Below are 14950 nucleotides of genomic sequence, written 5' to 3'. Positions count from 1 at the left end.
ATTCTTGCAGGATGCACGAATTATGCTGCACACTCGCATCACGCCAGATGCAAAAGGGCTATTGAAGAGAGAAGATGACAGGACGGCAGTCCTGACTGGAACGTCACGTCCGGAAGTTCGCCGCAGTGGCAACTAGTTGCGGCGACACTCAATTAGGTGCTCAGTCAGCTGAAGAGGTGTGTTTTCGAACGGTTCTAGTGAAAGTTTTGTGCACTTGTGGAGTTTGAAATTAGGCCACAAGAGACCTTGCATTTCGCACGTTGATACACAATTTGGGGCAGGTAAATTTTCGTTGCAGGTGGCCTTTAACTTGAGCTGGAGTACAGCAAGAACACTCACCGCCAAAGTAGCCACCTTTGCTGACTCTGGACACCTCTGTCTCCGTTCCACCCTGCAAACACACACACGCACGACAAACACCTCATTCACTATACCCACGAACGCAAGTTCGCAATCACATTACACTTTTAAGACAATGAAAGCAGTGCAGGTTGCAATAAAAACAGAGACCAATAACCCGGTAACAGGAAGTCACGGTCACATGCGTGCAAAAACAAGGTGTGCCTCACACAGTCCCCACCACTGCATGCCCACGAACGCGGAAGCGCAATTCATAAGCAGTTGGCGAGTTTAAGAGTGATCGTGTCTACTATGGGAGAGTTTGTAAGACTGCATTGCCAAAATCACACTGAGTGCAAGTGAAAGCGGGTGCAATGAGGACAGAAACTGCCATCCTTCGCTCAGGACCTCAGAGGTGATTGGTACACTCGCACTCGTCCGCCGCTTCTTCGCAAATGTGACAGGTTGGGGTCTTAGCTGCTCAGTCCCTCACGCATTGTGGAGAAGTGCGTACTGGTTTGTGCAGCCAGGTCGTTCAAGAAGAAGATACAGGACTATTTACTGCTAAAGTAAGGCAGTGTCATCAATAAAGTGTTTTTTATAAATCGAATGTGCTTTTATGCCATCCAATTTCTTAGCATGCTTATATCGAATTATGCCCTTATCGAACTCACAGGTGTTCTTTGCAAGTTTGATAGAACCGAGCTTGATTGTACAACACATTTTAGCTCTTGCAAAAAACTTGAGGGAAAGGTCAACAGCTACATCTCTATAAGCCCTGCTCTATTTTCTACATCACGAAAGTTAACCAGGCACCCTGTAGAAGTGGGAACACAAGCAGCAGGCTTCTTGTGACTCCTCTAATCAGAGACATCTTCTTTTGGTTACAGCTAAACATGCCAGCATTTCTGCTGCCGGTAAATGTTTCGATCACTGATCCCTGCCTGCCTGTTGACTGCGAAGCCCTGGCAATCTCTACCCCGCCTGCTACACGGCGAACTTCCTCTGTTTGTCTGCTCTGGGCTTTAGGAGATGATCACGCAATGCTTCCTAATCCCATCAGTACCGAGCTGCAAAGTGCAATCGATACTCAGCTTGTCTGTGCAACTGATCAAACTTGCAGGCTCGAGACCTCAACACGCATCCACGTATTTTGTGTAACAACAAACTGCAGTCTCTACACGCGACAGCAACTGAGGGGCATAGAGCGAACAACTCGAGCCACTCACATCCTTTTTGAGAGTGATGCGGACTGTGCCGTCTTCGATGAAGTACATGCCGTCCGCAGCGTCGCCCTGCAGAGAACAACAAACAGTCAATTGGTCAGTCTACGAGCATTAGGCCACTATCCGCATTCACATTCCATAATGGTAATCTCATTTTTAACAAGCATTTCTCTCACGCTGCTTTGCTTTGAGTACCCAACACGGACACCACTACCTTCAAGCTTCAACACAGTCGAGTTTTGTTTTCGTTCGGTTCAGATTACACGAATTGGTGCGTTTTATTAGTTTCACAGAAATCATCATTAGAATTTTATTTTGGCTTTTACACAGTAGGAGCTCATACAACTATACTATAGGGAACAAAGATTTTTTTCAAGCTGTGAAGTTGTGGCTCTTTCCCTCTCAAATCGCCGGCTATTTACCATGAAAACACACAGAAACTAAGCATCTCACTGTGAAGTGTTGTGGCAGGCTATTGTGAATGCAAAGAATTCCAGCAAACTGTTTTTGGCAAGTGAGATCCCAATGCAATGTTTTTATTCTGGGCTCCACTGGGTGAGATCTAGCACGGACAATTTTTTGGGTACGTCATATTTATTTCAGAGTCTGCAGATTTAATGTGCTCAAGCAAGTTAGATTCTGGACTATGAGACGCAACATAGCGAAAGGATGTGAGTGATATCCGTGCTGAAATGTCAGACACATGAGCATTTTCACTTCACATGCGCAATCTTTGCTATTGAAACTGTACCAGCAACCTGCCAGTAAATGCCGGCTACTATGGCAGATGGGACTAATGTGCTCACACACGGCTACTCTTATCACTTAGGCTGATCTCATTTAAATTTAAGATGTTGCAAGTCGTCTCGGCAGCTTCAACAATTTTAGCTCACTGGTTTGGTCTCAGATGCAAACTTGAAATCACGAGGGAGGGGTGTTTCATGTGCTATTCAATGTTGGGGCACATGAACCCCCCCGAAGCCTTTAACAAGCTTCAATACAGCTCGATTAGCATTGCATCCACTATTTCAAACTTTTAACATGAAGGGCACGATTTTTAAGACTACAAGCTCAGCAGTGAGATTATCTGGTATGATGTACAATGCAATGACGGCATGGTTTTCTATAAAATGGTTTCAGCCTCTGGAGAGTCAGTCTCTATAAAAGGCACTAAGGCAAAACTTAGGAATGTTGGAGCCAGGGGATCTTTAGGTGATCCCTGGAAGTTCGTTAATAAGGCAACGGCACTGACTAACCTGCATGATGATGAGGTCTCCGTCACGGTACGACCGGGGCATCAGGGCGTCGCACAGGTTCATGCGCTCGTAGTGCTGCACACAGAGAGAGGGAGAGAGGAGGTGGCAGAACTCAGAATTTGTGAAGGTTCGGAGCATAGGTTAGTGCAGTCTACCATAGCCCCGATTTATCTCTCTTCACGATACTTTCGAGACAGCCCATCACCTGTACAACCCTTGCCACCCCGCACCTCCATATTCGGTGCAGGCAAGCTCTGAGCTCTCAATGGAAATAAAAGCCCATCAAAACAAATGATGGAGAGAATTTGAAGTTATGTACCATGTTAACCCTTTGTGGTCCATCGTTGGGCAACAACGCAACATGGCCACAGTGGTCCACTGTCGAGTACCGCCCAGCAAGGGTGCTCAGGGTTAAATATTGCGTTTTGTTTACTGCCATGTGCGCGCATTCTTTAGGATAAGGTGAACTTCGTTTGTCGAAGTTTACTTCTTCTTGCAATAAGGCACAGCACAATCTTCAGCATAGGCCTTCTGGATCCCAGAACATTCTCATTTGTGCGCTGTTCGCTGAGAAGTATGGCCGCTTTTTTACCCCGACGTTTTACGCCAGTGCATTTAGCAAAAGCAATGAAGACTTTGTGGCAAGAAAGAGAATTACGTGCGTCCATCGGATAGTGATGACAGTGATTCGACAGAAGTGAGTGCTCAAATATTGGTAGAGGTGTTGCGTGCAGAATGCAAGAGAAAAAATAAATATACTGCAAGAGAAAAAATAAATATCCTGCGAGTTTTTCTTGCACAGATTGTTTTTATTCTTGGTGCTTGATACTGGCGAAATATTTTCACTAGGACAGCGGAAAAGTGAGTTAAACATTTCAGGCCACAAAGGGTTAAAATACAGGAGCAGATACAAGTCTTCAATCCCTTTCAAAGAGAACGCTGACACAGAAAAAACACTGCCATATCATAAAAGTTTGACTGAAAGAAGCTCTTCTGAATTTTGAGTACCCAGGGAAGAGGAGGGGGTGAGGAAACATCCCTGCCCTCCTCTTCAATTCTTTTCCTTTAAGAACACAGGTAGCCAGACTTATTCCTCATGTTCCTGTACTATGGCCCCACAACCCTGGGTTTGGAAAACACAACACAGTTCGAGTACACCCACTTACACAATGTCAACAGGCCCCCAGAAAGTCATTCTTAAAAGGAACAATTATTCTTATAACAGGGCTGGAAAGAAACACAATTTTCCTTGGCCTTTGGCATTATATCAAACGACACAGTGGAGCTGTGTACACCAGCACAATCGATGTAACACACCTCAAAAACACCTTTCAGATAAGAGTGAGCCCTCTGCATTGCTCTTTAATGTTTCTTTTTATTTTTTAACGTTTCGCCGACTTTATATTACTGAAGCTACATACTATTGGCAGTTGGCAGGTGCCTCGTTTCACAGCTAGTGTGGCCGCTAGAAGGCAGCAGTCATTAACTTTTTCTGAAGGTAGGAAAGAGAAGATGCCGTTCCTGTTTGAAAACAATCCCTCCGAAATCTCTCAAAAGTCTCCTAAAGGCGGAGTTCAATGGCTGATACCGTCAACCTCAATTATTATAAACCATAATTAAGAAAATGGCCATTGCAATAACTAGTTTATTTTACCACTTAACACTTCTATAACCCTTTACGGTTATATCCAACATACTGTTGTAGCCGGCACTGTTAACAGTGAGTTGGACCATTAGATTATGCTTCATACGGCAACACATACACACTGCATGCGAAGGGATAAGGATAGCGAAAGACAGCCTTCTTTTGCATCCTAATAGCGCGGTCATGCTCAAGCTGCCCTAGATAAGAAAGCCCAGCTGTGTACAGACAAAGTCCTCGAGTGCTAGGTTTGCTGAAGCTGATCAATCTTTAAAAAAATACCTGTCAAGTTCCTTCTGTTCTCATTACTGGACAAGTTTCTTTTCCTCTATAAGAGAAGCATGAGGGTGGAGTTGGCGAAATGCCAAGGAGTTTAGAGGTGCTCGCCAAAAGCGCCTACCTCTTTTCGTTTGGCTGCATGGCACCGGAGCAGTGTGGGAAAGCCCGTTGCCACAAGTGGAGAACATTAGTGCAGATTTTTGAAGCTCCAAGTTCCGCGAAAATTTATTCAATGTATTCAAATACCGTAAAATTCCAAGTGAGTGCCCCCCACCCACTTCAGTGTTAATTTCAAATTTCCGCGCCATTCCAGGAAAGCGCCCCCCAACCCCATCCCTCCGCGCAGTTATCACGCACCGCGCCCAGGCAACACTGGCTTGCCGCATCCAGTCTAAGAATCCAATCCAATCCAATCATACTTCAACTTTGCTTTCCAAACTCTACGCGCCATTATTTCTACATTTTGTCGGTGATAGGTCATGCATTCCTACACAGTTGCAAAGAAAATCGAGGTGATCTGATGGCATCGAGAGCACGGGAAAAACGTGCACCAGAGCTCTCAACAATTCAAGCTCAACCGAAAGCGCATACAGGAATTGGAGAAGAATTTCGACAATCTCCTGCAGCAAAACTTCGGCTCCGAGGACGGTGACCTGCACAGCAGGCTGGCAGATGTTGAAGCCACGGCGCCAGAAGACCGGGGCGAACTGCAAGCCGAGTGCGGCTTTTTTTTTTTTTTTCCAACAGACTCTGAGGAGTCATTCGATGGTTTCGAAAGTGACGAACAGCAGTAAGACCAAGCCGTGGCACCCGAAGACCAGGGCAGCAGAGTGCTACTAACTTTTTTTTTTCAATGGCTTCCAAAGTAACTAACAGTAACATCTTTGGCGTAAAAAAGTTCATCTTCCTAATAAAAGTTTAAAACCACACTGTAATGATGCCAGCGCCGATGCACCTCGTCAGGGCGATGACCCTCCTCCCTTCTTGTGGCTTAGTTGCGTCCCCCTCATCCGGTGGCGGAATGTCGGGGCGGCCTCCGCCGACGCCAGCGAGTCGCAACCCTTTGTTGGGTCTCTCCGGCGGCTTTTTACGCGGCGTCGGTGAAGGCTTTCCTACCCTCCTGACCTTCGGGGACGGACAGGCGGGGAGCGGAGGACAATACCCTGTGAGGAGGCGGCTTTGCGTGCGCCCTGCTCGCGCATGCTTCAATGAGTTTGTTCGGAGCTGCGGCCCAGAGTGGTCGCACTAAGACTTGCTCCCGTGGCGGTTTCTTGGCGCCAGAGCCCCACGAATTTCTCGCCAACCGTGCGGCGGTTCGGCACCCTTTTTGGCCTCCGGGCCCCCAGCAGGGATCGTGCCGCGATACCCCCTTGCGCGCTGCGGCGCCTTTTATTTTAATCCAGTTTTCGTTTTGTCTTGTGCTATGTTTCGTTGTCTCTTGTAAATACGTGTAAATAGACTTATTTTTCTTCATCACCTACTGGCCTCGTCTCGTCACCGGGTCCTTCACCACCCTCCACGACGACACCAACCACCTTCAACAACGAACCTAACTTTACTCACGCGCACTGTTTTTTTCTCGTAAAAACAATTGTGGCTGCCATCTTGAATTTCAATGCCGTTCCGGGATAGCGACCCCCTCCACTTTACCGGTAATTTCGACTTACTGCAAAGGGGGCGCTTGCTCGGAATTTTACGGTAGTGTTATTTCATACGAAGCCATATTGAATGCCCTGATAACGCCGTTCACACTTGCGACTGGAGTGGCGAAAGCACGCAATCTCTGTGGCTATAGCCAATCCGTCTCGAACAATTTTTGTTGCCGTGACAAAAGAGACTAGAGTGATGCCGGACGACTAGAATGTCAGAAAGCGCGCCACTTTTGCCACTCCAGTCGCAAGTGTGAACGGGCCTTTATTTGCCTCGATATTCAAAATTTCTACATTCGCTCAATCTGTACTCATCACCCTTCCGACCCGATAGAGCTACTTGAGTGATGCTGGCGACTAGCGCAACAGAAAGTGACTAATTTTTGCCGCCATGAAAGGAGCCACTTAAGTGATGCTGGGCCACTAGAGATTGATTGTAGTGCTTAATGTGCCAAAGCTATTCCAGGGCTATAAGGAGGCGAGCCATAGTGGGGGTTCCAGTTTCAAATATTCGCACACCCTTACTAGTCACCCTTCCGGCCCGAGAGAAAGCAAAAAAGGGAGAGCGAAAGAAGAGAAGCAACTGGACTCACGTTGAGCGACTTGAGCATGGGCACCTTCTCGAGCAGGTTCTCGTACTCCTTGCGCTTCTTGAAGGCGCTCTTGAGCACGATGCGGCGGAAGGTCTGCCGGTTCATGGCCCACAGGGCGCCCTCGGTGACGGCCGTGATGGTGGCCGCCCGGGGCATGTTGTACATGAGGGCCAGCTCGCCGAAGCTGCCGGAGCCCTCGTACTTGCCCACCAGCTTCTCGCCCCCCTTGCCGCTGCCGTCGCCCACGTAGATGTGGTACGTGCCGCTCGAGATCACGTAGAAGTTGTCCCCGTCGTCGCCCTGCTTGATCACCGTCTCGCCGGCCTTCACCTTGCGCTCGAACATGGCGTCGATCACCTCCTGCATCTGGGCCTGCGTCGTCATCAGGGGAGAGGCGTTCCCTGTCTCAGCCACCGTCCGGAGGGCAATCGAGCAAAGGCCAAGCAATGATTACGACCAGGCAGGTCTACGTCGAAACACGACCTCGCTCTAAGAAGCCTGTAGGAACTGCAGTACCTTTTAGTTATACTTTTTATTTTAAATACTGCAGACTTCAGCGGTTTAGGTAGGAGTTGTACATACAGTGAGGTCACATAGGGCAGGCATGAGTATATAGAAAAGGAACGAAACCACCAAACAACGGCGACATTATTAAGTCGAAAGCAATAAACAATGTAAGACAGTTGAATTCTTAATAGCTGAATTTCTTCTTTCTAAAAGTGAAATACCGCATGTGCTGTATACACATTTATCAAAAATTTCAAACCCTAAATGAGATGTATAAATAACTGCGAAGTTTGACATTTCACTGCACTTTCTGTTAATTGGGTCATTTCATCGAATACACGTTATCCTTGAAACAGCGCACTACTGTGGATTAGATCCAAGTTGCTGCAATTGTAGTCCCTCTGCCCATCGCAACACATGCAGTCCTCATATCATAAGAAGCGACCAAGACTAGTTTTTAACATTACCCAGCCCGGCCTATTAAATGTGCTCCTTGATGAATTGCCACCCAGACCAATTCTAGAATAGAGACAGAAAAAAAAAAAAATTGAGGACTTGCTATGCCATACGTGGGAATTTTAAAGCGAAACTTTCCCTGCCCCACACATGGCGATGTAATTACACCAAAATGCACTGCAGGAAACCCAGTTTCGCACAATGGGTTTCCACAAAGGCACTTCAATCATACCACACACATAGACAATAGCAAGTCTATGCGCACAAAACACAACACCGCACAGCACTGGAAGACACATTCGCATTGTAGTAGAATCGCTGATTATGATGAACGTTTTATCATTGCATTTGAGTCACTCAGAATTTCCTTTGGGTTCGTAGCACAGGCATTGGCTTTGGACTTAGGCTGAGATGAAGTGGAATTTCGATTTCGACTTCGGCAGTTTGGATTTTGGACTTCGGAAGCGCGGAATTTAAACTTCGACCTTGACTCAGTTCACATAGAGAAAGCTTCCAGTTTTTTCTTAGGAAATAGAGTGTGTAATTTTTTTTAAACTGTTGAACATTTTTCACACACACTGGCTCATAGTGAAGTTTTTCATGCGACTACGCTAGCAACGCCGAAGTAGAGGCCACTATTGGCAAGTCACAACCTACAGTCTCAGGTTGTAGTACTGGCCCATTAAAGTGGCTAGTTGGCAGTAGCCCATGACCTTCTATAGCGCAATGTGCTAACTGCACACCACCGAGACAACACTGTTTTGTAGAACATCTCTACACCTACACAAAGAACCATTCCTGCCATCAGCAGTGTTGCCGAATAATGATGGATGGATAAATCTAATGAATAATTATAATGAGGAATTATCACAATTGTGCGAAATCTAAAATTTTTTAAAAATGTTGTTCGCATTGTTTCGGTTCCGAAACCATCTTTTGTGGCTCGAATGGATCTGAGCGAGTTACCAAAGGCTAGTTCTTTTTCTTTCTTTCTTTAAACTAAGCAAAGCTGTACTTTGTCTCTATGGTCCCTTTCAAGGCCTCCACGACCTCCAAGAAGTTGTAAAAATTGTCTTAGTTAGTCTCTTAGTTACTAATCACATCTGAGATCCTTTGTGAATCCCAAGGGCTACAAAGTGAAATGCAGAAAGGGAACAACACAAAGCAAGCACTAACAACTGCCCCCCCCCCCCCCAGGAAGGGCAAAGAAACAAAGTAGTGTTGCAATGCAAGCCTCTCCCTTCTTTTGGTGCTTGTGCCAGTTCTTCTTCCTTCCCAAACCAACTGAATATTCAAATTTCAGTGTTTAATGCACCAAACTTACACCTGGGCTAGGAAGCTCGCTGCAATGGAGGGCTCTGGAGTAGTTTTCACCACCTGGGAATTTTTAACACGAACCGAAATCCCAACACACGGGCATTTTTGCTTTTTGCCTCCATCTGAGAAGTGGCCACCGCAGGCGGGAATTGAACCCGCATTCCCAGGCTCAGCAAAACCACTTAGCCACTGAGTCACCGCAACGGGTCGCAAACCAAACCAGCCCACATGAGGGGAAGCCCATCCACTGACCTGGTCCAGGGACTTGAAGAGCAGGATATTCTTGACAGCCTGGCTGAGCTTCTCCCGCTGAGCATCAGACTTGGGGTGCACCACCTGATGCAGGGGGAGGGGAACAAAATCTGTCGACTCACTCCACGCAACAAATTCACCCCCGGTTCAGCCACTCCCCCCCCCGTTCATATGACCCTTCCGGACTGACTGTATACTGCGCAGTACCATGCAAGTTATCCGCAACAAGCTTTCAACTCGCGATTCCTTCCTCGATGTTGGTTTGGAAAAAATGAAATCCCATCCATGCAGGCTTACCTACCTAGAGCCTTCATGCCCGTTCTCGCCAAGGATTTTGCATTAACTAAAATAAAATGCATTTTTTTAAGCCATGAGGACTACATCTTTTATGCTGACACAATGCAGCTCCTACTTAACCCAATGTAAAAATGCAATTTGCCCGTATTTTGTTTCTTTTTGACCCACTAATTTTAAATGTTCCTTTTACTTCACTTTCACTTTTTTCCCCTTCATTTTACCTTTCAAAGGTTACTCGTGAGGTGCTGAAATTTAATGTTTGTGCTTTTGCATTTTATCAAATTGTATTAAATTTTTTTTTGTACTTGAGCTTTCAAATTTTCTATCAACTATTTGCCACATTTCAGCGTTTTCTTTCAAATTTGAGATATTTTCGACCGAATCAGTGCAGCGGTTTCAACCGAATCAACCAACTTCACACTTAAGAGTTTCAAATCGATACAGTGGTTTCAACTAAATCAACCACTTTCATGTTAGAGTGTTCTCTTTCTTACCTCTATCTTATCAACGAAATCAATACAGTGACTTCAGTCAATTTCAACTGATCTCAACAAAATCGGAGTAGGCTTGTTCGTGCCGAATTTTCAACGGGGTGACAAAGCCAACCCTACAGTTTCCAGCCTGTAGCGTTTGATCCCACAACCTTGCTCAGCCCTGAGCGCTGGCTGCCCGCAGGGTTCTCACCTTGGGTCCTTCATCTTCGTCGTCTTCAGCCGGGTCGTAGTGTTCAGCAAATACTGCACAGCGCCGCAAACAGCAGAACGTCAGCATATGCGATGTAACACAGTTCCGCGGCCTTACTCGACCAACTTATCCACCACCATTGTTAGCCAGTACAGTAGTTAAACAAGCAGCAACAACAGCGAAAATGAACAAAAATAAAGAAAAAAAAGAGAAACACAGAAAGTTTGTGAATTCACGACCGAAACGTATTGTTTATGGCAAGATACCTGTAACTCAGCACAGTCGTAATCAATGATTCCGTCTTTTATTTTTTTTTTACCCCAACATAAGACAAGTTCACAGAGATGCAACAGAACCAGCAAAGAGAAAGACTTATTTTTGCATCCTGATAATGTGGTTGCACTTAAATTATGCTGCCCTAGTCCGCACCCTCTAGATAAGAAAGCCCAGTGGCCTACTGACAGTCCCCGGTTCGTAGAAGTCAGTCTTTTTATTTTGAGCCTTTTTTTTCACCATGAGGCATTTTTTTTTTTTTTTTTTTCCCCAATGAGAGCAAACACGAGCGCTGGGTTGGCCCTGTGCCAAGGTGATTAGATGCGCTCCCCAAAAGCTCCTCTTTTGCCGTTTGGCTGCACATCACCAGAGCAGTGCGGGAAAGCCTGCCGCCGCTAGCAGAAGAAGCGGGGCACGTTTTCGAACTTGTAATTCAAAATTTTCTAGTGGTGCCGTTTGATTTGAAGCCGAATCGTATAACGAGTTGTCAACTTCAATGTTCGAAAGCTTTAAATATTTACACAACCCCACTCATCTTTCCGTGGGTCACTGCTTGGGTATTCAACACTGATTTCCATTTCTTCGTACCACTTGTGTCTAAGCCTGCAACTGAGCTTTCTAACCCAGACTCATGCCTTACCCAGACTCACTGAACATGATGATGTCACCCACTCGCATGCCAAACATCTCCTGATTTAGCCTTCTTAATACAACCCCTCTACGGAGGCTGCCCGCAATTTCTACAAAATGCTGTCCCCCTGTCTGGCAACTTTTGTGACACAAAACTCCAGTCTGTTGTGATAAAGAACTGCCTGGCCCACAACCACATTTAAGTGTTTGACAAGCACACATTAAAGGAGCCATGGAGACAAAATACAAGTTGGGGTTATTAGAAAGACCGCTTAGTCCCGGCAACAATGATACCAATATCATCGCAATCTTCGAACAAATAACGGAGACATTGAAGAAAACGTGTGAAGCAGTCGCGACCCCCTAGCCAATTTCCCGCAACTTTTCTATGACGTCATGGAACCTTGTTTGTTGCGATTGGCGGCCGCCTAACTGACCTGTCGCGACGACACACGACTGGACGTCTGTAATGGGGCCTCTGGTCCCATTTGACCGCATCACTTGAATGCTAACGTGCAGTTAACGCACTGAAAGTTATATTTTTTATTGTTGGCCCGTATGACGTCATTCTTGCTCATAACACGTCACTGTGGCGCAAAATTTGAAAGTTTTTAAATACTTCTTGCTTTTTTTCGTTAAAAAAACATCTTTTGTGGCTGTAATGGAGCTGAGTGAGATACTGAATCTTAGTTCTTTCAAATTAAATGAAGTTGTATTTTCTCTTCATGGCTCCTTAACACCTCTAACATCAGACCTCTATCTTTAAACAGGTGCACCAAGTTCGAATGATAAATATTGTCTATAAACTTGGTTCACCTGAAGTACAGTCACCATGATTTATACAGTATTTATAAATCATGATGATTTATAGTGTATTTATAAAAACCACCAAACAGCCTCATGAACAAAAAAAAACATTTATGCTTCAGTCTTTATGTACTTTAAAATTCAAATGAAAATATTTTCTGGTGGCAGACATGCTACTGCAAAGTCGTTTCGAACTGCAGTTGTAGGAAGCCAAGGTTGATTCCAGGGCCCATATAACTAACACAGGCTCCAGTCCAAACACAATCTAGTGGATGCCGCTAGTGGAGATGGTCAACCGCAAACCTAAATCACCCCATCGGGTTTCAAAACATTGTGTGACAGTAACGACTGCAAGTGTTCTAGCACCAATTTTCTTCTTGATGCACTGACCTTGGAATAAAAAGGCAGGACAAACCGAGTACGTTAACCTTTGCCATATGTCTTAACTCCACACCTCGTCAATTTACAAGCTACTGGTTGGCCATGAGCACTCCTGCAACAGAAACCAACTATGAATCACGTCCTGGCACATCTGTGACTAGTACCCACGAAATAATTTCGTTTTTCTTTTTTTTTTTTCTCCTGACACTTATTATGCCCTGTTGCTTCTCTTAAGTCAACCAGAGATCGAGTAGGTGCCCCAGATGTACTCACATATCTTGTACAAAAACAAAGGCTATCGCACCATATCTAAAAATCTGAGCCGACACAAAAGGTGACACTGTGACACTAGGCAAAATTCACATGAAGTTGTAGACAAGAATTCAACCACAGCCTTCTGATATTGCAAGATAATTTTTCAGCTATACAGCATTCCAGGTGCCAATAAACTCTGCAGAGGCATATTGTAACTCTCTGAGCACACATTTTAACAAAGACAATGTAGGAGTGATCTACACAAGGTTCTACTTCCAACTTATGTCGGGAAATTTACGTCGGGAAAAAACATACTTAAATGCAGACGAGTGTCGTGCTCATGCTAAAATCTGGACTCAAAGAATCCTAATAAAGAGCACCAACAAGCCAGACTTGCGCACTTGTCTGTCAACACAAAGTGGGATTCCCCACTGGGCTGAAGCGACAGTTACTACCAGGGAGGGAGACGGTCTATAAAAGAGGAGAAGGGGTTTTTCTCCTCCATAGCCTTTTTCAGTGAAGGCTCTTGCGATGATGACCTGGGGTTCGGAATTTTAAACGAACTTCACCGAACTCTGAAAGTGGTTCCTTTGGTGGCTATCCCAACTTCATTACTGTCCCATTTGTACCACACGCCTCCTAACCTTGCCCACCACTGAAGACGAGGACTCGTCAAATATTTCAGACCCGTACATGCAACAATCGACTCAGCCCATATGGCTGGTGCGTTCAATTTTTCAAAACTGTCCGTCCATTTGAACTGTTTCTGGGGCTCTTTAGGTCATAAAAAGAATTTTTTTGGCAACCACGTGTCCTCCCACATTGGTGAGGAATAAGAGAGGGTAAATGAAACTCACCAGACTTGCGTCTCGTGAACTTGGAGGCTGAATCCAGAAAGCAAGAAAGAAAGAGAGAAAAAAAAATAGCCATCAGTCACACGTCACATCACGGAGGGTCATAGTGGGCCCTCATCGCGGGCTTTTTATTACACATACTACTGATACTACACTCATAGTTCAGTCATTTCAAAACACACCAGTCATCACTACCTACGACTCAAGTAATAAGTTCTTCAGACACCAAACACACGTGGAGGGCTTTTTGTCATCTTTCCATTCGCCTCGGGCGAGTAGACATATGGGTCAACCTTGTTTAGATTACGATCCAGTCTTGCCTGGTCATGATCCCAGGCCAATCATACTAATTTCCGACAATACTCTTGGAGAGAAATGTTAACGCATTTTTGAACAAACAAAGGCAGTTCCAAAGTGACCTTGCAGCGTCAGCACAGTGCTGGTTAAAATGAAGCACAGCAGATGGCATAGCAGATTGAAGACTCCTGCGTCCCCATTGCAAAAAATCAATCAATCAATCAGTCAATCAACCGATCAATTATATTACTTTCTCGAAATTGTGCGTGGGATTTATATACAAACGGAGGTCCGAAGGTCAGAAACTGTAATGGGACCTCCTTAATGTGCATTTTCCTTCTATGTCAATTTTGTGAGAGGTCAATGTCACTCATTTGCGTGGTTCTTTTTGGATCCAGAATGTGTCCGTTTTGGCTTGGATGGGAAACCCGAACGACATACTCTGCAGCTGTATTTGTTGCACCTAACAAAAAGAATATCATGCAGTTGGGTCTCAGAGAATTTTTTTTTCCCATTACCTGACAAATTTTTCCCTACGCAATCTTTATTCTTTCTTTATTCAGAGATTACCCCGCATTGCCCAAAGGCGCTACAGCAGGGGGGTTACAGCATGGACATAAACAAATCTTCATTTTTACAGCACTTGCACTTCAGACAACCTATTCCACTCTTTAATGGTTTTTACAAAAAATGACTTGGCGAGTAGGTCCGTCCTGGTACGCCATTCCCTTATTTTGAAAACATGGTCAGTTCTATGTGAACGGTAATGAGGTTCTTTGAAGTAGTTTTCTTTGTTAATTCCTGTTTTATTGTGAAATATTTGAAAAAAGAACTTCAACCGCAATTTTTGTCGTCGCGAGGAAAGCAGCTCCCACCCAAGTTCATTTTTCATCTGAGTACAACTATCTCCCCTCTTGTACCGTCCCAAGACAAACCTAGCCGCTCGGTTTTGTATT

The 14950-nt window shown here is 45.2% G+C and overlaps 1 protein-coding gene across 2 annotated transcripts in view; it reads right to left on the bottom strand.

Moving 5' to 3' along the window:
• The window catches only part of Pka-r2 (cAMP-dependent protein kinase type II regulatory subunit), a 131984-nt gene that overhangs the window by 7895 nt on the left and 109139 nt on the right, over positions 1-14950 (bottom strand). For both annotated transcript variants that reach the window (XM_077689289.1, XM_077689288.1), the window contains exons 2-8: positions 13701-13727; positions 10498-10550; positions 9517-9600; positions 6985-7356; positions 2822-2896; positions 1569-1634; positions 340-391 (exon numbers count right to left, since the gene is read on the bottom strand). In XM_077689289.1, coding sequence (XP_077545415.1) covers positions 340-391; positions 1569-1634; positions 2822-2896; positions 6985-7356; positions 9517-9600; positions 10498-10550; positions 13701-13727 — 729 coding nt within the window. The remainder of the gene's footprint in view (positions 1-339; positions 392-1568; positions 1635-2821; positions 2897-6984; positions 7357-9516; positions 9601-10497; positions 10551-13700; positions 13728-14950) is intronic.

This window comes from Haemaphysalis longicornis, unplaced genomic scaffold, assembly GCF_048455015.1.
Source record: "Haemaphysalis longicornis isolate Haplotype H1 unplaced genomic scaffold, Haemaphysalis longicornis Haplotype H1 scaffold_10, whole genome shotgun sequence".
NCBI lineage: Eukaryota > Metazoa > Arthropoda > Arachnida > Ixodida > Ixodidae > Haemaphysalis > Haemaphysalis longicornis.
The sequence above is the reverse complement of the archived record's forward strand: the minus strand, read 5'-3'. Positions and strand labels throughout refer to the sequence as shown.